Source organism: Hippoglossus stenolepis, chromosome 2 (genome assembly GCF_022539355.2).
Source record: "Hippoglossus stenolepis isolate QCI-W04-F060 chromosome 2, HSTE1.2, whole genome shotgun sequence".
NCBI classification, from domain to species: Eukaryota; Metazoa; Chordata; class Actinopteri; order Pleuronectiformes; family Pleuronectidae; genus Hippoglossus; species Hippoglossus stenolepis.
Window position 1 is genome coordinate 15,679,849 of NC_061484.1, and position 25,488 is coordinate 15,705,336.

Here is a 25,488-nt window from a genome sequence, read left to right on the forward strand (position 1 = left end):
GTAGCACCAAGCCGCAAGATGCAAAGCGAAGATTTAAATTTATTCAAACTTAAAAAAGAGGCTCCAAAGTTGTACATTTGTTGAAAACATTTTAGCCACAAATTACTATGCATTTAATGCTTTTTTGTGTGTATACCACTATGACCAAGGCTGGATTGTAAACTAAGCAAAACATGCACCAGCTCTGGGACAACACTTAACTTAGACTGGGGCCTGAAGGTGGCTTATGAAGAGAGGCCTTGTGTCACAATCTACAATATGAAAAAATCATGTTGGCTAAATTGTCACCCAGCAAATCTAGGGCTATGTAGGATTTTGGCACTGAAAATAAAATGTGCACTTAGCCCATATAATATGATGAAGCTTTGGGTGATATTTGTCCTCGGGCCATCAGCGGATCAATGTGACCAAGATGCTTAATTAATGACGTCATTTTAAATGTAAGTCAATGATTTTATTCACCAATTGTTTTTCTTTTCCTTTTTTCTCAGGCCACACTGTACAGGGGAGGCTACAGTAGATTTGCCCCTTACTAAGGACACTACATTTCCCAGGAGCTCCTTTCTTCCATTGAATTACTCTAAAAGAGCTCCCTCTGTTGTCGTGGAGGTGGACTACACCCAGTTTTAAAGCGTGGAACCAACCACAGCAAAGAAATTTCAGATCCCACCCCAGAGCGGTCCCACGTTTTCTTATATATGCTACTACAGAAATAGAGGAATGCTGTATTAAAGACTGATGGATGGCCTTTACATAAAAGAAAAAAAGATGAAAAAAAAAGACTTGGCCACCTTCCCTATTGCACGGCTGTATTATAGTCCCCTTCTTATTCCCTCCGCACTCAGCAGCACAAGACTCGAGATGGAGCCCAGGCGTTCTTCCAAAGGCTGTATGTGGATAACTGACATTTAAACAGCCGTCGACCATGTAAGGCGAACAGGCCGAGCACTGAGGCCTGCACACGCTCGACATTTAAGGAGAGGGAAGCACGAGAGCGAGGCGTCCACAAAATGTTGGAGCAGTAGGAAGGAGGGAGGAGCAGCGACCGAGCATCCAAACACAGATTTCTAAGCAAAATGATGAGTCACTATAACAATAAAACACCCACTGATGAGTTCTCTTTAACGTGGGCGGAAAGTAACGAGAGAGGATTTCCTTACTTGTTGTGTTCTGGTAGGAGGGAGAGTTGAAAGATGGCGGCATGCAGAGATGATGCGAATATTTATAATGCTACAGAGATCACGTCCGAAAGCGGAAGGAGGGAAGGTTATCAAAGCTGTTCCTTACCTCGAGTTTTCTTAGTATGTGGAAATGGTGAACCTTTAAACTTTAAAAAAAATATTATGATATGCAATTAGTTTAGAGAAAAAAAGTTACCAAATTATTATTATTATTATTGTAATTATTCTTCTTACTAAAGCATTATTTTTGTTTGACTCAGACACACAGCAGCCACTGCTGTTATGAGACATGTAGATTAGAGTGAAATCAGAAAATGAGCCTCTATTAAAGTAATATTCCACCTTTGGTCAACATGACACAACTATAGTCTCACTTCATCCTTTTCATTCACAGGATTTCACTACGCTCTGTTTGCAGCCACAACTCAACACTACAGGAAGTGTAACACTAAACTGAAAAGAAAAAACATTTGCTCGTTTAGCTGTTGTTTTTTTTAGACTAAATCCATCATCCATCCAAAACCCTGGGGTTTGAGCATTTGTTGAGATTTATTATTTGGATATTTCCCTTCACGCTCTTACTTTTCTAGAGCAGAGTCCAACATTGAATGAGTCTTCCTGAAACCTACTTTAGTTGGTAGTTGTGTTCGCGACGCTGCCAGCGACAAGTACTGAGCAAGAGAGAGATTCTGCCGGCAAGTGAATAGAAAATATTTAAATGCAAAACACCTTACTATTGTGCATATTTCTATACTGTTGTATTTCCAAAATGTGGCTGTTATTTTGGCTTTTGTTTTTGTTCCAAAGATTTGTAGGAAGCACATTTTTCTGCCGTATGTATAAATATATAATCTTTATTATTGTTATCATAATCCTATTGCTGTCTTTATTTGCTTTCTTTCATCTTTTCATTTTTTATATCTTTAATTGTTCTTCAGTAAGTTGCAAGGCCTTGAGCTGAGAGTGTACCTGAGTAGTGACAGACTTCAGGTATGCTTGTAACACTACCACACCTTATTTCCTCCTCTTAGTTAAATATTCAGTCAATCTGGGCTGGTGTTTGAGTTTGTTTTTGTTTTGCTTTTGGTTGATTATAGGATTTTGCTAGCATGACATTTAATTATATTTCAAAATATGCAGGAAAGGCTGGTTTTTTTTCTTTCCATGTCCATATTTTGCAGGTGACTGAGATATTTGGAAGAAATAGGCCTGTAGCACTTTGGTAAAAACCAACTGCTTTCCTTTCTTTTTCAGTTTTTTTAAATATACATTTTTGTAATGCAAGATCCTTACATTTCAGTGGTAAAATCTGTCAGTTGGACCATTGTGGTCGCTCCAGATTTTATTTTAAGATTTCCAGTAAAATGCTTGAAAGTGTTGTCTGCGGCCATATGCAGGTTAAAGAGCCAGTGTGTAAGATTTAGTGACATCTAGTGGTGAGGTTGTTCATTGCAACCCCTCCTGTCACCCCTGTATTTCAAAACGTTGAGCAGAACCTATGGTGGCCTTCAGGTAGAGTTTATAGGTGAAAGGCCCTCTCTCGAGCCAGGAATTGGTTTGGCCACTCTGGGCTACTGTAGAAACATGGCGGTGCAATGTGGTGGGTTCAGTGAAAGAGGACACACTATGTGTAGATATGAAGGGCTCATTTTAAGGTAACAAAATCATGAATGAAGGTTTGAGGTGATTATACACGAATGAAAACATAATTATGAATATTATGTTATATTAAATTTAAATGTCAATACATCCAAATCCCACACACTGGTCCTTCAATATTCCAAAATGGTAAAAAAGGAAAACGCTTTTTTACACTTATGGAAAAACCTGCAGGTCAATAAGTTGCTTTTTCTATCAAATGTGCTGCTGTTGGAATTTTTTAAGTTAACATTTCTTTAAAAAAATATCTCCATTGATATAGAATGTGCTCTGGACTAAGAAAAAAAAAAAGAACCTAGCCAAAGATGCTACCCAACAGTCCCTAGCACGTTCTGGGTCCCAGCTTGAGAAGTGTTACACAGTCAGACTTTTGGAGCCCCTGTAGGCATGGACAAACCAGCATGAGTGAGTCTTGTCAAGTTTAAAAAAAAACAAAAAAGTTTTGCATGAATCTTGTCTTTCATATTTGACTCCTGAGCAGCCGAGCCCAGTTGTGTTCTTTACCCATAAACTCTGTGGAGAGTGACAGGCAGCTAGCGGTTCGAAGCTAGTTCGACACAACAGTACAGTGAAGAAGTCCTGCTGACAAACAAAATGGCTGCCGCACAAAGATCATTTTCCTGTTGTGGTTTTATTGCCACTGTATTATAGTAAAACTATGTGGCCATTCTTCATAGTTGTTATGGTTTCAATGACCAGTCCTCTTCCTCTGTCATGTCTATATCCCCACCTTGACTGCCATTATGTTTTTTTGTTATTGAATGTCTATATAAAATGTTTTATATAAAAATGTTTTGTTGTGAACCAGTTTCCAGGTTCTCTTCTTTTGGTGTTGTATTTATTTCATAAAATTGGGGAGCATATTTTTTCAGATTCTCACATGTAGAGAGGTTAGTGCTGAAAACTACTTTTGACTTTACGTTAAACAATAAAGAGCGCAAGCAATCTCTTGTCTGCCCGTCGTCTTTCGCCTGTTTTTTGGCAATCTCTGATCTAAGAGACTTTAAAACTTTTAGCGGTCATCAGGAAAATTTCCAGACCCTCACATTTTGGGATCTGGAACTCTTGATGTCTCAATGTTAACCGTTTTTTGTTTTGACCACAGCTCCCATGCTCCTGCTACAGTTCCTGCACTAGTTCACTTAGGTTAAGTCAAAGTAATTGTTTTTCAACCCTGCAAATGATTTAGTTGGCCACTTGGCCAGTGGAAATGAGAAACATTACTGACCTAGTGTCACCCTGGTAAAGTTATCAGGTCACCTGATAAATGCAAGTTCAATATTAATTCTCCTTTTACTGCGTTTTGGTCTGTAACTCCAGAAATTCCACCAATAATCATACCCGCCTGTACAGCACACCCCAAAATAATCATAGCGTCACACTGAATGAAAACTATTGTCTGTCCTAAAATGTAATGAAGTGGTTGGTTTCCTTAATTCAGTTTATTTGGCAGCAAAACCCTTTTTCACCCCAGTCTCATTGTAGCCACTTTGGCCGTAGCCAGTCGCATATCTAGCAAGTGTGACGTATTAAGTGATTGTTAAACCATTAGTCATTGGTAAGAAATAATTCAGTGATTATCCAAAGTATTTGACTGTCATCCAACCCAAAGTTACACCCACACGCTTCCACATATAAGCGGAAACCGATTAACATTTTATACTTAGCACTAAATATAAGGAAGTACAGCTACCATCAAGGCTGGTAGCAGTGGCAGTACTTTTAGTATTTTGGTCTGGAACTTAAGTATAAATTAATAATTTGAAATATGTTGAAAATGCTATTAAAAGTGAAGAGATCAGTGCCAGAACAGCCAGAGTTTCCTTCCATAAGTTTAAATCGAGATGATTCAATCACACTTTTCAACCTCATGGTGGCACTAGAGGAAAACCCAAGAGATCACCAGAGTCAGTAAGATGTAATGTCTGAAATACATCCAATAGAACTAATACAGTCTGGACCAAAGTGGCATACATATTAATAGTAGCTTTAATAATGCAGATAGTGATGCTTTGAATCATCACTCACCATAAATGTATACGGGAACAAGCAGAGAAGACATTTCTTAGGGGAAACTGTTTATTGACAGTTCTATTCAGCTGAACACATTTACATTCATAGCTCATAAAAATCAAAATATATCTTTCATAAACAGCTGTACATTAAGCAGGGTCGTGGAGTGGAAAAGGCAGGAGAGAGGATCGGCAGTGCAATTATACCTGCTTACAACAGATTTGGTCCATTGTCTCTCAGGCTTGCACAAGCCAAGTGCAAAAATATCAGGGGGTGGAAGAAGTTTGGAGTCTTTGCTTGAAGCATGGACAGCTTGGTGTGTAAATAAATAAATAATTATAATATATAATCTTATAATTACATGTTGCCATGTTTTTGGATCAGCTTTGGGTTTTTCTTTTTCGTGCAATGTTTCCCAAAACTCATGTGGGCCTAACTCAATGACAAACATCAGATCAGGTACTTTAGGAGGGGAGGAAGAAGAGGAGGGTAAGTGGGAGGAAAACTGGGCGAAGGAATATCGGTGCAGGGAGGTAAAGGAGACGCAGAAGGGATTCTACACGATTCCATATTTCGCCAGGTCGCTGAGCTCCATGTCGCCAAAGGCTTCCCATGGGCAAACCACTGTGATGTCTGTGCCAAGACCCTCCATGCCGGGGATGTCGTCTCCGAACCTGAAAAGAAAAAATCATAGAAATGTTTTAATTTCCTGGTAATGTTTCACTTGACCTTCTTTGGTTTGAGGAAATATTCATATCCTTTACTTACCCCTTCTGGCCTGGCTTAGGGGCCTTGCTCTTGAAGGTGCGAGCGGCCCTCTGCTTGAACTTGGGGGGGCCCTTCTTGTCGGCGGGAGCTGCAACAGCTGTGTCTCCCATTTCTTTATGCTCTGAGAGAAAGAAAAGAGTCAAGAGTCAAGTAATCTTGTTCATCTTCATGTGTAAGACCCTCCCTCTCTCCTGTAAGCCCCCTCTGCTCCTCCGTGCTTAGCTGATACAACACGCACAGGTGAGGTCATATTTTAGACCAAAGCGTCCTTAAGACGCAGTTACACAAACAGCTTTGTCTATTTTTACACCTTGGCTTTAAAGATTACTCCTGGCCAAGTTACACACTGGTACTTCTTGAGACCTGCAGGTTAACTCAATTCACCTAATTCCACAGTTAGTCTGAAGTCCACACACATGCTGTACCTTGTGAATTATGAACTATAAGTGTCCTGAACAACACATTTTCAACCTGCTTCAATCAAAATGTTTGACCTCTGCTGACTGTGGTGTCTTAGAGAAAAGCTCAGCAGGAATCTTCTGTGATGATACTGATGTTTACTCTGAACACGGTCACATGTGAAATCAGTTTTGATTTATCAATTACTTCTTAAACTATACATCTTTGGGATTTTTGTATCTGTACTTAATAACAATAATGTAATTAGATTTTTTTCTAATGTACACGTCAGAGATCAAGTCCTAGTAATAAAGAGTTTATTTATTGCTATCACTTATGCCTTCACTGACATTGCCTGTATTTACGATTTAATACTGTCTAGGAAAAAGGCTGAAATTAAAATTCAACACATTTCTGCAAAACACACTTTAACATTTTTACACACACATCCCCCCCAACACAAATAGATGTCAATTTGATGAACGAATACGTAATTGTTTGATCTTATTCACACATTAAGCTGAAAATGCAAACTAGATGAAATGGAAATAACTAAAATCAAAGGTAAGAATTTTCTGTCAGAATTTCTAAATGACATTATTTCAATGCAGAGAATAAAGGAAGTGACCTCCACAGACCTCAGAGCCCCTTCAAAGTAAAAGTAGGTAATGAATTAGGTAAATGTTGCCTATATAAGTCTTTTAAAAACAGTATTTACAAAGTTCTATAAGAGGTAAACAAGACAATAAACAAAGATGCAATGTGTAAAACTACTAAAAGTATAAATTTAGAAGCTAGAGAATAAGGCTAAAGAAATTGTCTTAGACCTCTTTGAGCAGTGCACGCAAATACATGCGCACTCCTCTTCAAATAATTATAGAGATCTAGCACAGCGAGAGCTCTTCCAGGGTTCTCACTGTATCTAGTCCTGCAGACTCATTTACGCTCCGAGTGTAATTGTAGATTTGAAAGTTGGCCAGAGCTGAGTGAAGGTCAGAGTGTGATCCTACCTGTTGTCGCAGTCACACAAATGGCTTCTGTCCAAAGTCTCTGATCAGTTTGAGTGTTTCTGGTGTTTGTGCTGCTTCTTCTTATATGCCCACCCTGCTAATCCCCCTCACATGCTCATCCATAAATTTCTGCCCATCCTCTAATTGGCCGCTCTGCTCCATGAGATTAAGGGGGGGACTCAGGATTCCACCGTTATGCATCATGACATGTATAAGACGTTTACCTTACATAATGATGCAGCTCTGAGAAAAACTAAATAGAGCCTGATTCTTCTCTAGATATGTTCTTGTAGAATGATGTTATTGTACAGTAATAATATATACATTCATCTATTATAGCTGTAGGTTGATATATTATTCTGCAATGAAAATAAATTTTACAGTTTTAAAACACAAACAGGGTCATGAAAGGTCATTCCTGATCTTGAAACCCTTAATTTTGACCGAAGATTTTAACACTAGTTTTTCCAGAGTTTCGTCCACATCTCAATATCTTCATCATCTGATAAAAAAAATGAAAGCTCTGGAAAAAGAAAGAAATTGGATTTTGAATTAATTTTTATCACAAAATATATAGATCATGGATTAATATTTGCGACTTTAATAAATGAATGGTGTGGATTCTCTTTTATTTCTATCGCCCTCTGATTCCAACTTTCATGTGACATTATTGTTGAGGTAAATTGTTTTACATTGTTTCTGTCTCTCCCCCTCAGTCGCTGACATTTGATGAGGGATCAAGAGCTGAAGGGTGAAGTGATCTTTATTTGTCAGCGATGAGCTAAACGGAGCCTCTCTCATACATCACATGCTTCGGTTCTCTGTGCAGGTGCCATCAGGACACATTTGTTTTCAGATGAGGCAACTGTACATCCCGCTCTTTGGTATCTTAAAGGTTTCTAATCCGCTCTTCAAGTTTCTCACGTTCCTTTAACCCTCCCTCATGTCTGAACACAGGTATGAGGTCACAGGTCATCCAAGCCAAGTAAGCTATTTAAAACTGATGTGTCAGCTTTTTCATGACCGTAAATAAACTGTATACTGCATGTATAGAACTAAAAGCTACATATTCCACATCATTAGATGTGGACTTTATTAAATGTAGGCTTCAGTAAAATCAAAGAAGAATGCAGGGGACTTGAATCCTGAGAAGTTAGAAAATTATTTAATTCATTTATGTTATAGTCGGTCATTATTTATAATAATAATAAAGTTAAACAAATGTAGAAATCATAAAATGATGATACAACGATTTTGCATAATATACACAGGTTCAATAGTTAGAGATGTTGGATTAGAGATGAGCATTTTATTGTCTTTTGTTTTTCAAATTTCGCACGATATATATTTCTGTGTGTGTGTGTATGTGTGTGTGTGTGTGTGTGTGTGTGTGTGTGTGTGTGTGTGTGTGTCCCTCAATTCTATTTCTCAACAGCCTCTCTTCTTCTTCTTTCTATTATATATTCAGTTATTGAATAAAAGTGACCTGACTTAATTATACATCTTAAATAATTTGTAATATATATAAAAAACAGCCACTTGTCCTGTTATATATGTTATAAACATGTTACAAAAGTTTTGATGATGCAGGGGTATGTGTGGCTAACATACTGACTGTGGTGGCCTGTGACACAGACAGACAGACAGACAAGAGACAATAAATGTATATTCAGCATATTTGTTTTGTCTTTAAATTGTTAGTCATGCTTTTTACTGCCAGTGCACTGCCAGCACACAATGCCAACTTAAGATACACCTTGTATTTATATCTCTTCATCCTTGATCTTGTCTATTTGTGGCTAATCTGGAACCGAAGAGGAGCGAGCGGAGTTGGCACATAAAAGAACGGCAGATTAAACATTTGAGGGGATTAGCAGCCCTCAGGACTATAAAAAGGGACGGTCCAACAGTGAGAGGACAAACCAACTAGCTCAACAGACAGCATCAGAATCAGCATCAGGACAAGACCTCAACACAAGGTAAGCTGACGCTGCAGTTCTCTCCGCTGGTGTTCAGGGGCTTCAAGCTCTTATTGATGGGGCAACATGTGCTGCCTCAGACAAATGGCTTCAGAGAGCTTGTTACCAAGACTGACAGGGAGCTGAAAAGGAGATCGGTGATTTATAATGATTTTTACTGGTTCTCTTCAATTCTTTGTGTGTTTGTACTTCACTTACTGGTCTGGTTGTTGATCAGCTAGCTGAAGAGGATGTGTAATATGATCACAGTGGGGAGTAGTGCAGGGACACCTGCATGAAAGGTTATACATGGTACCAGAGGAATCTGCAAGAAAGTTAATCTGAACAGCACCAACAAGGAAATTCAAAGTGCTTAACATAAACATTAAAACAAGTGTTATAAATAGGGATTTAAAAGGGGAAAATTTGATATTCAACAAACAACAGGGATAGTGCAGTGTAGGATATGAATGAGAAGGCCCAAATGGAAGTGAATACAAGCAAAGTGGCAAACTGAAAAGTTTTAATCCAAGGTTTAAAAGATCTGCATGAAACTCACATTTTGTGTTCTTCTCTACTTTTTCTTTATGTCAGTAACTAATCAAAATGTCAGACATTGACGTCGCAGCACCCACCGACAGGAAGGCTCCTCCCAAATTCAAGCAGAGGGCCGCTCGCACCTTCAAGAGCAAGGCTCCTAAACCAGGCCAGAAGGGGTGAGACGCATTATGATCACACTTTCTCTTAGTGTGCAACAACCCTGCAGTCATTTCAGCTGTTAAAACACCAGCCCGACTTTATGCTCATCACGTATTTCTTTGTCTCCACCCTTCAGATTCGGAGACGACATCCCCGGCATGGAGGGTCTTGGCACAGACATCACAGTGGTTTGCCCATGGGAAGCCTTTGGCGACATGGAGCTCAGCGACCTGGCAAAATATGGAATTGTTTAGACCTCTCTCCTCAGCCTCTGCCCCTATATGCCACTATAGTCGCTCATGTATTCCTACTGTGGTCTAAGCAGCTAAAGATCTACTACCTGTGAGCTTTAGAGAGGAGGCAGCCCTTCATGATTTAGAGGTTTGACCTGGAAAAAAAAAAAATACTCTGGCACTCTTTCTTGTCCAATGCACTTTATTTTACTTTCCCAAGAGGAAAAAACGACAAACGGAACATGTTGTACTCTGTAAATGTGAGAAGAGGGTTTGGGATCTGTTATGGTGATATCCCCGTTCCACGTCGTCTCCTCAAAGCTGCTGATTCAATGTGCACAGGTTTCTATTTTGTGAATCAGATAAATCCGATTTTATTTTGGTGATTTTTTTCCTTCAGGGGAAAAAGTTCACCTCTGTCTAATCTGTCAGTAGAGAGGAACAACTCCACAACAATAATAAATGTTGATATTTTCCATAGAACATATGTGATCGTGTCCTGTCTTTTATTTACACAGAGAGAAACACACATGTTGTTTGGCCTCGTGTGACTTTCACTGTTTTCTGGCCTCAATCAATGCAAATCAGCTAAATATAACTCTTTGTTCGTTATTGACAAGGGGGGTCATTGTTTTAGTTGCCACACTTGCTCATTAGAAAACTGTTAGATTCATCTCTAAAACTGTAGATATAAATAAATAGAAAACAGGGAAGATAACTGCAGTTGTTTCCATGGTAACAAAACCTTCTTTTTTACAAAACCGTCCACTCTATTTCTCCGGAAGAAAAGAGACAAAGAAGATGGAGAGTTTCAATGACAACATAATCACTGCAACAAAGATCGTAGTTTGATTTAATGCCAGTTAACATCAAGGTAACAGCTTTTATAAAAATCTAGCATTCGAATGAGTCATCAAAGAAGAAAGACACAAGAGAGACGATCTGTGTGAACATGACACATTATGACATGTGTTCCTGTGTTTATAACACATGCGGAGCTGTGAGAGGAAGAGCAATGACAAATCAACATACAACAGATAAACAGCACATGGAGATGCTCTGAGCCTCGGGCTGCACTGACGCCGGTGGTTGTTTAATCTCAACAGCTAATTACTGATTCGTTTAAGTTTCACATTAACTTCGCTGCCACAACGGGAAACATCCACGTGAGCTGCCGGGCTGAGTCGCTCTCAGGGGCCGGGTTTCTTCTGCCCTGATGGATGGTTGGTCTGTAACGGGCTGATCGACAAATTGGTTCAGGTGTGAAAACAGTCAAAATTCATAGCTTGTCATTTTAAAGGCCCAGTGTTTGGGATTTAGCCGTATCTATCAGCAGAGATTGAACATAGTACTATAATAATGTTAGAATATTATGTTTACATTAGTGTATAATCACCTGAAACTAAAATGTACTACTAAAGTTTGACCTTAGAATGAGGCCTTTATGTTTACTGAGGGAGTCGGTCCCTAAATTCCACCATTGATATCTTATAGGCTACTTCAGAAACTGAGGACATACAATCTTTACGATATCAATGAAATATTTCGCAGCTCCTCTGGTCATATCTGTGTTTGTGTTGTTTGCTGGTGGCCTCCAGATATCAATGTGCATCTGTGTCACTGCACCAATTAGCTGCCTTTAAAGTGGGAGCTGACAGAGGGGGCAGTGCTCCGTGCAACGCGGCATAAACACAACAAACCTCATTCTGAAACCTTTGGCCACTTTATCATCAGGGACGTGAGGAGTGGATGAACACAGAGAATGAAAGAGTGAGAGGAAAAGGACATTTAACTGTGTAATTATTTCCCCAGACTGATAAACCTCACATAACTAAAGTGTTATATGATTATCATATCAGTTATTTTATATTATTTGTGTCAATATGAATGAATGAATGAACGAATGAATGAATGAATTCATGAACACCTGTATGTATTTGGTTTTTAAGGCTGAAATCTCAGGGGCAATATCTCAGCAGATGAAATCAAATGTATCTGAATGGCAAATTCTACTCTGAGTGCCCTGAGCCTTTAACATATGAAGCCCACACATCATCTCTCTGTAGAGCAGATGTTCCCAAACCTTTTAGATCCAAAATGTTAAAGTCGTCCTGCAGCCCCTCATCACTGGCTGATGAACTACTTACAACAAATTCAACTAAAAATAGATTTTTGTTCCTTGTGCTTCATTATTCATTTGCAACAACAGAGTATTAGGGCTATATTGATTAGATATTATGATAATAAAGTTGTAATTGAGAAGAAAGCTCTTAATAGCACAAAAATCGTAATTTAATAAGAAATGATTTAGGAAATAACCAGCAAGGAGAACCAATGTTTGCCGGAGCTCCACTTGACGACTACAACCTTATTCTTGTAATCTTCGATTTTTTGCTCCTTTAAGTGGCCTGAATACTAAATTTACAAAGACAAAAGCAAAGATTATTGGAAAGTTTGGAAACATAACTGAGAAAAGCTTTGTTTTGCAAAATCGCTCTTCCTTTTTTTAATCTCATGGCCTCTCAGGTTGGGGATTACAGCCACTGGAGGAAATAATCTCACATCACAGGTATTCAGAATATTAGAAGTTTTATTGATGGTTGAAAGAATAAAAAGAACAAAAACACTCATAACAATAGGCAGTTTGTGTCATGTGAACAATTATGATTGTTCATGGGTATAAAATAACATACAGTGCATTTAAATGTTGAAGACATCTCTGAGAAACTCAAAGACTCCTGGTGTTAATTGTGTTGCAGTTTAGCAGCGTGTCTGCCGTGTCATGTTAAAATGAGATGATGAGTCATGGTCAAACAGAGCGATGTGTTGCAGATGTTTCTCTGGAGCAGACTGATGGTCGCTGGGGCTGCAACAGCTGCATCTGCTGGTAACTGAGAGAGAGAAGTGGAGTCACTGAGGTGAAATGTCTCCTGCACAGATGGCTGGCTGTGATAAAACAAGAAGAAGTTACCGGATAACATTTTGGTGAACAGTGTTGTTTGATCTTGTTTTTTTTCAGTCGTTAAACTCAGCAGTGTCTGTGCATGTACGGATCTAAACAGATTCTTCACTGTCTATTTTTACACACTGGCTGTAGGATGAGTCTTTGCAAAGTCACAGACAGTACGATGCAGAAATCATCCTCAGTAAATCAGACTGTCCACCTCACTGTGGGTTCTGCTTCTTTCTCTCTCACTGCCACATTCACTTTCTTCAGGTTTCTAAAGTTCTCACAATAATGACATCATGAGATCCTGATTGTTTCAATATGATAAGACAAAAAAGAAGAATAAATCTCTCCTGATAATATTATCCCCATCACTTAAAGGCATTAATACTTCACTGTGTTGTTTCTCTTTTCAAACAGCTGTGACCGATAACCACCTTCATTTTTTGGGGGGGGTGAATGCAATATGTTTCCATAATATTCAGTTTAATCCATCAGGAATTATTGCATGACTGAGTTTATCTGGTGCATTATTTTATTTGACACATGATGCAAAAGCACAGACTGTTCTGATGTAATGGGTTTAATGATACCATATATTTATAAGTAGAAAACCTCAGCCCTAATTTTCAATATAAATAAAGATGACTGTTCCAGAAATGACCTGGATATACAGTTTGTTTGAATACTTATCCTGAGAGGGTCAATATATTATAGCTGATGCACAAAACTCCTGCATAATCCTATATTGCAGTCGGGTTACAGGCTGCACCTGTTTGGTCATGTTTCTGTCCTCACGAGTCCTATATCTAAGAGCTTCTCTTTGCAGGAGATCAAAACTGACTCGGAGAATTAAAACATACTTATTTTTTTTACCAGTACATTCTGAACTCAAAAGTGTAAGAAAAATGATGATGCGTTAAGATGATATATGTAATCGTTATTGCTGTCAAACACCATTAAAGTGAGAGCATATTAATTTCTTAAGCAAAGGAAAGTACAGTATTTGTCTAATAAACAGATTTGTTCAGGGATCAGGAGAATTGGCCTCAGTGAGCAGCAGCAGCTCAGTCCAGTGATTGTTGGTATTTTAGTTTGAGCATGAAGAGCAAAGCCACAGCCCTGAGAAGTATTTTGCACATGTACAATATTGTATAGTGTTTTATTGCTGCTGACAATGATGCATACCAAATCTCTTTCCAAACACCAAGCCAGACATCCAGGAATCACCCACAAATTATACCTTGTGGAAACAAAACACTCAGTTCCTAGAAGGAGAGACTGGATCAACAAGGCCATGTGTCTGTGTCTGCACCCGGCTCACTTCGTGTGTATGTCTCCGGACATCAGTTTTACTAAGATCGTGAAAATATCTCAGGTGAGACCTGTCGGAACAGAGGATGTTGTTTTGCACTTTGTTCTTTGCTCTAGCATGACGGCATGACTTACAGGCCGAGGCGAGGTAAGCTGCCATCTTAGGTTCTAAGAGGATTGGGATTTATCCATATGGGTCATTGCAGACAGATACAGGTTTTATAAGCCAGAACTTTCTTAATTTAAAGCTCGCCATAACTGTTACTTACAGGAACACACATGTACATACATGCACACAGTCGTAGTGAGGGCGCAGAGGCTCGTAGGGAAGTGGTGGTGCAGGTGGGGCGCCTTTCTGTGGGTGTGTGGGTAGATCCCTGATTCCCTCAAACCCAAGTCAAGAAAACACATTCATGTATAAACAAATGCAAGTGGTGATCCACTGTAGCTATTCCCCACATTGTTTGGGTCCCTGTATTAGATGCTGATGCAGATTCTGTGTCTCCTGTGCAGGTGAAGGATTAAACGCAGCCTTTAAGGTGATTAAAGTGGCAGAGGGCTTCCCCAGCAGACAGTGTGTTCCAACCCACCCATGAAATCCATACAGCCAACACTCCCACAGAGTTTCCACCGTCACTGTGACCTCCATCATATTAATCCTCAACCATCAGCAGTTGGACACTTCAGACCAAACATCCAATCTGAGCTGACATTGGATGAGAGGCGGGGTCCAGACTGGACAGAGCTGACACTCACATTCACATCTACAGGTGATTTAAAGTCCCAAACATACCACCTTAAAAAATCTTGGATATTTTAAAGTACATAATTTTGATAATTCAAGATGATACAGATATTTATTTTCATTGTATGCACTGCATTATTGTAAAGTGGTTTTCTTGAATGGTTGTTTGACATGCGGCTTTCAAAAGGTTATTATTTTAATAATCTTGATATTTTATCGTTTTAAAGATGTTTCTCGTTTCTTTAAATGATAAATGTGCACGTTAGCGTGTGTAAACAAATTAATCTTCACCAGTGGGAGGAGCAGCAGGGTCTGAGGATTAATACCACATGATGTGAGACCTTCACACACTCGGGCCATGTCAAAGCTTAACAGGGTTTAACGTTGTGTAACTGAAATATAGTGACGGCTGAAACCTGCAGGCCACAACACAAATACCAGTAATCCCACAGTCCCAGGTTCCCCTGCTTGACATCACTGCTCACACCACCTGTAGCTCTCATCTGCTTGTAAATGCTGTTGTTGTTCAACAAATACGTTGGGAGCACTCACGCAAACATGATTTAAACATAGTAAACAGCATGATTAAATGAAATAAAATGATAAATGCAGATTGAGTCATGTTGCATTAAAATGACAGATGCATCTAAAAAAAACATGATTTAACGCAGGTTTTGTGTGTTTATGTGTATCCAGCAGTGGATGTACATGTCAGTTGCATTGATGTTTAGCATCTGATTGAAGTTTATCTATTGTGTAAAATAACATCATCTACATGGAAGATTTAAAAAACATGCAATTGTATTAGTTGTTACCAGTTTGTGCTGCTCTGATTTTAAACCAACTATAAAATTATTTTAATTATTACAGAAAAAGTATTTGGGAAACTTCAGAGTTTAAGTTTTCCTGAAATAGTCCAAGTGTTTCTACAGAAAACAAACCAACAACACAGCGTAAAAAAATCGGATGTATTAATTTCTGCCCCTGTGTGATTCTAATCATTACTTTTGCTGTGTTTATTTGTAGCACCAGCTAAATAGGCAGCTGGTCCTGTCATTCTAACCCCAACGCATCCTTCCTGCGCCTGTCGAACACCTACACTGCACCACAAGGAGTCAGAAACTGCCAAACTGAACATTTCTTCATTTATTTCTGTCCTTTCTGCTTTTTTCCCCTCTCATTCCTTTTCATTCTTCTGCCTCCAGGATGCTTCATGTGTCAGGAATGCTGTAGATGAAACGTAAGTTAGATGGTAAAAGGGTGTTTGTTGCTTTTGAGAGTGCAGCTGGAAGCAGAGATAAATCCCCTGAAGGAGACATTTATGCAGAGATTTAAACAAACAGACGCTTTTTGGTTTGGATTAAACCTCAGAGTGAAATAAAAAACAGATCAAGAAATAAAATGTCTGTTTGCTAAATACTATTCCATCATTTAAAAAAAACATAAACATAACCTTTAAAAATGTATTTTATAGTTGTGGCTGAAGGCCCAACAAGCTTGCCAGGCTCAGACTAACGTTTGTTCTGCAGCTGCCACATCTACAACAACAATTACACTGAAACATGTTGTAAATATATAATTGTTTCAATATTAATATTTTTGCTTTGAACATCAACCACATTGCATAACTGTCATATGAGTAACACTGTTCTGTGTATTTGTTAAATGGGTATTGAGCAATATTAGAAACAGCTCTAATAAACCCCAGAACTACTTGTCTTCTTACTTCTGTATTTTATTATTTAACAGATGCTTTGTACAAACTAAATAATCACACAGTAGCGTGTGGGCTTCCTCAGTGTCGTGACGCCAGAGGGACAGAAAAGGTGTTTGTAAGTAGATTTACTCTCAGTGGTCGTCACCTGGAAGAAGCTGCATGCTAATGCAGGTGGTGTCGGTGTTGTGACGTGTGAATGTGGTATTTTACTGAAGTCTGTGACGTTAGTGTTGCCCTGATTTACAGTGTTAGTGATTTCCATAAGCTTCCTGTGAACATGTATCGTTCTCCCCGACCCTGTAAATGAGGTCAGAGCTTTGGTTTTGTTATAATAAACTAGATATGTTTATAATGATTTTACCTCGATAAATGGAAACACCTGTATTCACTCATTTCAATCAGATGTGTTGAATAAGAGAAGAATTTAATTTCACATTTAGTTCCATTATTGTTTGATTTTTAGTCGTGTGGGTCTGGGGATGATAGTTCAATTTATGACACATATTCAATTTAAGGGCAAATACATAGTAAAAGTAATAATATTGTCATTACTCTCAACTCTCGGTCTTGAGGAATCAGATTATTTCAGTTTCTGATGTTCTGTTTATATCAGTCAGGGGAAAAGAAGGTGTCATTTTCATAGATTTCCCTGATCACATTTTGACATTTTTTTGTCTTTTTTGTTGTTGTTTGAAATTCAGGATAAAAATTGTATAGCCTAAATTTACAAAAGTAACAGGATTGATTTTTATTTATACAAAGACGTTTCTTTTTATTTAAAAAGAGAAAGTTCGTAGGGTTCAGGCCAAACCTTTCGTCCTGACAGAGTTCATTGTATTTTTGTGCATCCACTTGTTTTTTTCTGCTCTGTGGCCAAAGTGTGACTTCCCCCCAGTTTTCCAGTGAACTCCTTTTGTGTGGCAACAATACTCAGAATGAAAAATGTCAAAGTTGATATAAATCCTACTTTTTTAGTTTTTTGTTTGACAGATGTGGCGCTGTCACAAAACATTTCTGTGGTGTTTGTGGGAGCTGCTGTTCAACGGCCCTTTCTGTCGCTCTGACAATTAAAACGTTTTTTTATTGGACTCACTTGACTCAAAATTTAGATTTTAATAGTTGTTAGTCAATACTATTTTTTGAGAGAGCACGTATTTATTCTCTAAAAATCCTGCTGAACAAACAGTCATGAGGTTGTGTTGACTCCATCGTTGACGAATAAGCACCTCTAAACAAGAGATTTGTTTTTCACTGTATCTGTCTAATCTGATTACTTTCTTTCTGGGTCTGACCTTATGATGCCTGTTTATGTGACTTTTACATTCAATTTCAAACATCAATAATTGAACATTATTCAGTTGATCTGATCAAATCTTCTCTCTAATGGTGTGGTTTGGTTTTTCTTCAGTATGAGGATGAATAATCAATAATAACCATATCATCATATAATTTCATGCTTTTATTTGTTGCATATATAATATATATATAGTTATATAATAAATTCTAAATTTATACAGACATTTCCAGTGGTGTTTTAAGACTCTTTACAATATATAAAAGCAATTTGAAATTTCATAAAATAATACTAAAATATTATATTACAAATAATCAAATTAAAAACAGAGAAATAAGAAGAAAATTAAGGAAATAACTTAATAACTTAATGTAAACACCAATGCATAAAAAATAGTCAGATTTAATGTCTCCTCTGCTTTATGAATTTTCCAGGCGTAATAGAACATTTACTTTACAGGGTGATGGCATAGATCAGGCAGGAGTTGTGTCCCTCATGTGGTGAATGTTCCAAACTGCAGCCCAGTTAATCTCAGGTCTGTCTCACAGGCCTCTCTGTACCTGAGATCTGCCTGGTGTTGAAACATCAACATTAACCAAGCTGCTATTCCTGCAGAGACTCCCACCCACATACACATGTATGTAACACACTCAGGACATTTGAGAGCAAAGGGGTAAAGACAATGCTTCAAACAAGACTCGTCAAGACAAGAGAAAAGATTGAATTCACAAAGCCAGAGGTCAGCAGGACTAAATGTGTCCATACAGCGCCAGACACAACCACATTAACCTGTCTCCTGTCGAACAGCGACACGTAGTCTTACATCCCACCACCCAAACTTATCAAGAACACCTTGCTGGTTCCCACGAAGCCTCCAATCATGTTCCAGGAGAGTTGCAGCGGCTGCGGCTGCTGCTGCCATGTGGCGTGAGACAGAGACAGAGCAGAGGTGACACGAGTCGAACAGCTACAAAAGTCTTCTGACCTCTCCTGGGTTTTCTTCTGTTTTAGCTGCAGCCTGTCGGTCGGTCGAATCCCCAGAAACATGCTGATCACTCTGTTCCTCACCTTCCTGGTCTCCTCTGCCTTTGCAAAGAAAGGTAAATGGATTTAACTACACTTTGTTGTCCTGATTTTTCTGAACTTATCATCTCGGCTCTTCTCGGCTTTAAATGTAGAAGATGAACCTGGATATAATCATTTCCTGTGACCTGCTAACAACGCAGCTCCACAAATCAATATTCTGGTTAATGATCAAATTGCGGCAAAATGCAAAAATGTTCCCATCAGCCTCTGCTGTACTTTGTGTGTTGTACTACTCTGGGAATTCTAGCATGCTGACATACTAAACTGAGATTATTGATCTGTACTTTTATGCTTCAGTTATTTCTGTGAAGCACATTGAACGACCTTGGTGTGATAATGTGCTGTACAAATAAATGTGCCTTGCCCTCCGTGAAGGGGCATAGATACCTGTGAGCATATGGACTTGCTGACACTGTGTAGACTTTTATAATAATAATATATTAATAATAATAATAGCTTTATTTGTATAGCACTTATTTAAACCAGGTTACAAAGTGCTTCATAAAAATCCATGGCAAAAAAATGAATGAACTAAAATAAAAGGTATTCAATTCAGCTCAATTTTAAGCAGCAAATCATAAAATGTATTCTTAGTCTTATTGACACAATGACTGGGACTGTGAGGTCCAAACTATGTTGACGTGTCTCATTCTTCCTCAGACACTGCTCTTCCTCGGCTGAATGACACCAAGGCTGCCGAGGCCTTCATCGACTCTGCTGAGGTGGTGGTCATCGGATTTCTGGAGGTCAGACAAGATCCCAATCACACGTAGAGAAAAAAAAAAAAAAACCTGCACTCAAAATAAGCCTCCAGACATTTTTTCAAGCAAACCCACAGACACTGTTTTATGGTTCGGTTTACTATGTTAACATGCATGCGGCACACCATGATCAGACAGATTATCTTTATCTGACTGTGAGAGCTCCCAAAATACAGCCTGTGTTTGCAGCCTGGTCTCTGTGATGCCGCTGTCACGAATAGATCTCAAAGAAGGATGTATTTCCTGTGGCCACACCTTTGGCAACGCCGCTGCTGCTGCTGCGAGGGACCGAGGGCGGCTGGCCGGCCCACAGAGGCGGGCCCTTTGGCCAGACGCAGTGTGCCGGGGGAAGATGGCCGGCCACTCGACAGGAAACACATGCATATCTGCAGTCTTGTGGGATTGGCTCCATTGAACCTCACATAAACAAGTGCAGGAGCAGGGGAAAGGTTCATGGGAGGAGAGAGGAGGAGGCCACATGAGGATAACTCATGAGGATGGTTGGATCATGAAGGCTAGGAGAGACCAAAATATTGATGCTGTGACTCATTGGGAATGAACACATATTACAGGCTGCAAAATAATAAAACAGAGTGCCAGAGCTCATGTAATACTCAGAAATAGACATGATTCACCTTCTGTGAGTCAGCTTCCTGGTCCACTGTATTTATTTGGTCCTCGTCTCCGTCTCTGTCTGTGTACTTAAAGTATCAAAAATACTAATTATGCAGCAGACTGGTTCCCATCATTGTTTAAGTGTTATATAATTGTTATTATATTATTGATGCATGAACACGTGAGCAGTATATTGATATTGTAACTGGTTGAAGTGGAGCTTAGTTAAACTTCTTAATTTACTGCTGGGTACTTTTGATGTAAACAAATACATCATATCTCTAAGATCATCTTCTTTTGTATATTAAATCTTTCAGTTTTCAAACCAGTTGTAAATGCAGTATTGGCAAAGCAGGATATTACTGATTTACAATATATGTGTAATAATGACAGAAAAGCAACTTGTGGGAAAAAAGAGTGAACGATTATACGTGATGAGATGAGAGAGTTAAACAGTTCCCTTCTGTAACTCTGTCTTTCACTCTGGTTTCTCAGGGAGAGGAGAGTCATGGGTATAAGGAGCTTGTTGCAGCTGCAGAGCGCGTCGAGTCCGTCCCTGTCGCCATTTGCACAGTGAAGGAGGTGTGGGCCGACTACAAGCTTTCCTCAGACACCATCACCATCTTCAGGAAGGTATTTCACATCATCACTTTTCATTATCCAACGTTGATGATGTACCGTCAGTCTAATGGTGATAACGATGTGGCTGTGTGTCGTGTGATCCAGGCGGATAATCACCAGGACAATCTTGTTGTCGCGGACGCCAAGAAGCTGGACGCTGATGGTCTCGTAAATTTCATCACCGTCAATGAGATCCGATACATCACAGAATACAACCAAGTGGTAGGACCGCCATGTCTTCATCACTGACGTATAAATGCTTTGCATGGAGTCAACAGCTTCTGACTTTCTTCCTGTCCTCTCTTCAAAGCCTTACTTCATTTAAAAACATGCTATGAGGACAAATGAAGACAGATACAAATTCACTGTCCCCATTAAATCACATGTGGGTGAGGACAAATTGAATTTGACTGACGGCTCCATTTCCCGTTAGGGCGGGAAGACCTGTTGACCTATCATCATTCTTACTGGTACACGAGATTTGTGACATCATAAATTCCCACTGTAGTCCCACCCATTTTTAACCTGACAGGTCTGATCAGAGAGAGAGTGATTAAAAACTCCTGTGTGTGTGTGTGTGTGTGTGTGTGTGTGTGTGTGTGTGTGTGTGTGTGTGTGTGTGTGTGTGTGTGTGTGTGTGTGTGTGTGTGTGTATGTGATCATGTCCTAACCCGTCCTAACCCTCTGTTTTCTCTCAGTCGGCAGTGGGCCTGTTCAACTCGGAGGTGAAGACACACCTCCTGCTCTTCGCCAACAGGGGGACTAAAGAATTCACTGAGCTCAAGGAGCAACTCAGAGCTCTGGCCCCTGAGTTTACAGGCAAGGTGAGAATGACCACTAGAGTAACAGCAGGGCTATGACGTGTCTAATTATAGTAAGTGCAGGTCTGTAATGCATACAATTAATTTACCTCTAAAACGATTTAGATCTCAGTTTTTGCTTGCCTGATGTGGACATTAATATAAGTTTAACATTTTTGGCTGTGGGGAAAACTGCTGTCAAGGAGCTCATTGACTCATAATGTACAAAAAACGAATTTATTTTAATTTTAATTGGTATATTCATCTATCCATTTTCTTTCACATAACTAAGTCCAGAAATGGACAGACAATTATGAAACCACATTTAATTTCAAACTTAAATTTAATAAATTATGCAGAAACCCTGTGTTTTCATATTCTATCACAAATCCAACGAAACCAAATGGTTTTCATAAAACTCTGGAAGCAGTTTCATATCTGCAGTTACTTGATTGACTGTACAATAGGTTAAAGTCTGAGTCTGTGTTCCAGTTCTTGTTTGTGCTGATTAATGGAGCCGTGAAGTCCAACTCTCGGTCACTCGGCTACTTTGGCATCAAGTCTCAAGACCTCCCACGAGTTGGCATCTACGACGGTAGCTCGGACATGAAGTGGCTCCTTCCTGTGGGAGAGATTTCTACCGAAGGAGTGAGGGAGTTTTGCCAGTCGTTCCTGCGAGGAGAACTGAAGGTGAGCGGCCAGGATTTGCCTGATTAGATGTTTTTGACCTGCAACATATGATTAAGATATTTTAGTGATTGTACTGAGGGGATCTATTTTCCGGACACGTAGATTAAAAAAGAGTGACACCGTTTATTGAATTAAAAATAAGCAGCACAGGCAAGAAATTGAAAGAAACCAAATTAGAAAATGTTCAGTAAAAGTTAAACAGGAACACTGCTCCCTTGGCCTTGAGGAGAAAGGCTTCACCAGTGAGGTTGAAGAAGAAAAGCTCTTTTTATCTGTCACACAAAAGACAGGAGGCCTCACTCTGTCACTAATTTGCTGTGTTGCACCACACAGAGCTGCAGCTGGGAGGGACACACAGTCTGGACTCCTTCAGTCGAAAACAAGTGAATTCAGATCACATTAGATCTGTTACATAACTGGCACTGGATCTATACTGGTGAAAAAATGTATTTAGATCGTTTTACTTAAGTTAAAGTAGCAATAACACACTGGAGAAATCAGTTACAGGTAAAAGTTCTTGTGTAACTGGCAAAATTATGAGCATTTCTATTTCTCCTGTTCAACATGAAAGAAGCATTTTAATGTTGTAGTTGAGGTGGAGCTAATTTGAAATACTATATATATATCGTCAGGTGATAGACCCCTTCATATCATATTCAATATTCTGAGTTATATGTAATCTGATTGTAATAAAGTGCTACGTGGCTGTAGTGGTCATATAAATGTAGTGGAGTAAGAAATACAATATTACCAATATTTTGACATTTAGTGTCAAACTAAATATGCAGACTAAAGAAACTATGTTAAAATGATATATCATTCTAAGATACTTTCCTTTGTATGCAGTTTTTACTTTTTTTTTAATTGTAAACAAAAAAGTATAGTCATGTAAAGTACTTCATGTTGATGATGTATGTATGAATTAAATTAGCAACAATTGTTGTTGGTAACCTAGGTCAAAAAGAAATAATCAACAAAACTATATATCATAATTATTGGATTCTCGTACTTCTTCAGAATACCACCTGAGGATTCCTCTCTAAATACGTTTCTCACCTTGTTTTTCTGCTTCTGTTCATTTACTGAACGTCAAAATCACCAAGATCACCAGCAACACAAACAATTACACTGTTGTTGCTGCTGCAGTTTGTTTTGTTCATTTCCTTCTGGTCCAGTCATAACTTTCCATAGATTTCCTTTAAGTTCTGAACTGGAGCTTTGCCTGGAAAAGAAAAGTTTTCACAGCATTTTCCCTTTGAGTGTTCCTCCACTTTTAACAATATGTGTACTGTGATAAATATGGTTCATTATTTCTGTTTTTTTCGCATCTACTAAAAAATAAATATATGAATAAATAAATCAAGCTATATATATATATATGAAATTTGAATATTTCGAATATAAGGATAGTTTATCCTTAGGACAATTTAGGTTTTTAATCTTACCATATTTTACCTCTAGGTGTTCAATTGTTTGAAATTACATTGTATTCACTGTATTTATTCCTGAGGCTTTTACTTTTTTTTTTATAAATAATAAATTCAGTTCAAGTGTTTGTTTCAGTGCAAATGTAAAATAGAGGAACTTGAGATAAACTTGATTTCTACAAGTCTGCATTGTTTTATATGTTCCCCAGTGCTGTTCTGTCTGCTGTAATTCATGTGAACTTTTATTTTCCAGGACGTGAAACAGGCCGGAGCAGAACCCAAAACAGAGCTCTAAAACTCAACCATCAAATGTAAATACATTATTATACATTAAATAGATACATAAACGAATAAAGCATCTGATGTGAATTCTTTCTTCTGTAAAAGAAAACTAAACCGACTGCATTCCTCTCTCTGTGCAGTTTCTTTCTTTGAGCACAACCGAGACAATGCTAAGTGAAGGTTTGCATGTGTGCGTGTGTCTATCATGCGTCCTCACTTATTTACTCTGTGTATGTTATGTTTTGTCCGTTTACGAGAGTGCGAGCCCCGTCTGTGGCCCGACCACAGGTCACCGGCCGCAAGTCGTAGTGATCTGGCGCAGTTTGCTCGTCTGTCTGCGAATGTTATTGTCAGGACCACAACACAAGGACCTCATGGAGACTGACAGAGAGCAGGCAGGGAAGATCCGACCCCAGGCAGTTAAGACACAGTAGTTAGTGGTACTTTCTCCTGTGAGTCACGCCGGGTAAGAAGTATGTGTAAATTAGGTGAGAAGCTTCATCTGTGCAGGACAAACTAACATGAAGATCCCCAGCGACGAAGGAATCAGAGGCAGAACTCACACACAGTTTTCTAAAAAATGATATGAACTCAAAGTATTTAGCTATAAAATCTATAAAAGAACAGTAGATGGTGTGTAGGCGGAGGGAGAGAAAAAGTCCCGAGCTTGTCCCAAAAATTTTCTCTCAAGGGAGATGGGAACGTCGAGGCCCAGACTTGGATCAGGATAATTAGTGGTGTTGAATTGCCAAGTGGATACATCCGGCGGAACTGGGAAAGCCTGGCAGGTGGACGTTTCTCAGAGACCAGATGGAAATACACACAGAGAGCTGCCCGCCGTCGCAGTTTGTTTAGGGCTGCGACTGAGACGGACGACAGATGTGACGGCTTTTACATCAATGTGTGAAATGATGGGATTCAAAGGGTGACAGACATGACTGTGTTTTAGTTTTACACCGTCAACGGAGCAAATTATAAGCTGCTGCTGCCACTTCATCAACGAATTAGGCCCAGTCATTGCGTATAACTTTAATATGAATGTATCGTTAGTTGTGTAATCTTGGTGAGTGTTGAAACACTAATAAAGAAGATCCGACAATTGTATTCTGTAATTGCAGCTACTGTGTGTTAAATTAATGATCATGAGGCCTTGACGGCTTTTCTCATGATGTGACATGTGAAGGACCTCTCCTCCTCCTCCTCCTCCTTCATCTCCTGCTCAAACACAAACCTCTCTGTTCTCCAGAACACAGTGAAAACCGCTGCAGA

The 25,488-nt window shown here is 39.0% G+C and overlaps 4 protein-coding genes across 9 annotated transcripts in view; 3 read left to right on the plus strand and 1 right to left on the minus strand.

The window, feature by feature from the left end:
• The window catches only part of rbfox2 (RNA binding fox-1 homolog 2), a 38,205-nt gene extending 34,561 nt beyond the window's left edge, over positions 1 to 3,644 (plus strand). For all 6 annotated transcript variants that reach the window (XM_047341902.1, XM_047341900.1, XM_047341901.1 and 3 more), the window contains one exon: positions 492 to 3,644. In XM_047341902.1, coding sequence (XP_047197858.1) covers positions 492 to 536 — 45 coding nt within the window. In that variant the 3' untranslated portion in view covers positions 537 to 3,644. The remainder of the gene's footprint in view (positions 1 to 491) is intronic.
• A 1,448-nt stretch (positions 3,645 to 5,092) lies between these two features.
• LOC118115558 (retinal cone rhodopsin-sensitive cGMP 3',5'-cyclic phosphodiesterase subunit gamma) lies at positions 5,093 to 7,180 on the minus strand. The gene is made up of 3 exons (XM_035166785.1): positions 7,031 to 7,180; positions 5,622 to 5,742; positions 5,093 to 5,527 (listed from the first exon to the last, which is right to left on the minus strand). The coding sequence occupies exons 2-3, from the start codon at positions 5,729 to 5,731 to the stop codon at positions 5,410 to 5,412; spliced, it is 228 nt and encodes a 75-aa protein (XP_035022676.1). The 5' UTR covers positions 5,732 to 5,742; positions 7,031 to 7,180; the 3' UTR covers positions 5,093 to 5,409.
• Positions 7,181 to 8,858: 1,678 nt separating this feature from the next.
• Positions 8,859 to 10,407, plus strand: LOC118115549 (retinal cone rhodopsin-sensitive cGMP 3',5'-cyclic phosphodiesterase subunit gamma). The gene is made up of 3 exons (XM_035166772.2): positions 8,859 to 9,009; positions 9,583 to 9,704; positions 9,824 to 10,407. Exons 2-3 carry the CDS (start codon positions 9,595 to 9,597, stop codon positions 9,939 to 9,941), a joined length of 228 nt encoding a protein of 75 aa, XP_035022663.1. The 5' UTR covers positions 8,859 to 9,009; positions 9,583 to 9,594; the 3' UTR covers positions 9,942 to 10,407.
• Positions 10,408 to 18,982: 8,575 nt separating this feature from the next.
• Positions 18,983 to 24,232, plus strand: LOC118124377 (endoplasmic reticulum resident protein 27). Its single transcript, XM_035182062.2, has 7 exons — positions 18,983 to 19,037; positions 19,684 to 19,769; positions 20,895 to 21,032; positions 21,126 to 21,242; positions 21,719 to 21,844; positions 22,313 to 22,510; positions 24,191 to 24,232. Exons 1-7 carry the CDS (start codon positions 18,983 to 18,985, stop codon positions 24,230 to 24,232), a joined length of 762 nt encoding a protein of 253 aa, XP_035037953.1.
• Positions 24,233 to 25,488: the final 1,256 nt, after the last annotated feature.

Bases quoted from the DNA above. Each gene is read 5' to 3' on its own strand.
- LOC118115558 (XM_035166785.1), bottom strand. From the start codon at position 5,731: ATGGGAGACACAGCTGTTGCAGCTCCCGCCGACAAGAAGGGCCCCCCC. The intron at 5,528-5,621 runs GTAAGTAAAGGA...TTTTCTTTTCAG, and splicing joins CCTAAGCCAGGCCAGAAGGG to GTTCGGAGACGACATCCCCG.
- LOC118115549 (XM_035166772.2), top strand. From the start codon at position 9,595: ATGTCAGACATTGACGTCGCAGCACCCACCGACAGGAAGGCTCCTCCC. The intron at 9,705-9,823 runs GTGAGACGCATT...TCCACCCTTCAG, and splicing joins CCTAAACCAGGCCAGAAGGG to ATTCGGAGACGACATCCCCG.
- LOC118124377 (XM_035182062.2), top strand. From the start codon at position 18,983: ATGCTGATCACTCTGTTCCTCACCTTCCTGGTCTCCTCTGCCTTTGCA. The intron at 21,033-21,125 runs GTATTTCACATC...CGTGTGATCCAG, and splicing joins CCATCACCATCTTCAGGAAG to GCGGATAATCACCAGGACAA. The intron at 22,511-24,190 runs GTGAGCGGCCAG...TTTATTTTCCAG, and splicing joins TCCTGCGAGGAGAACTGAAG to GACGTGAAACAGGCCGGAGC.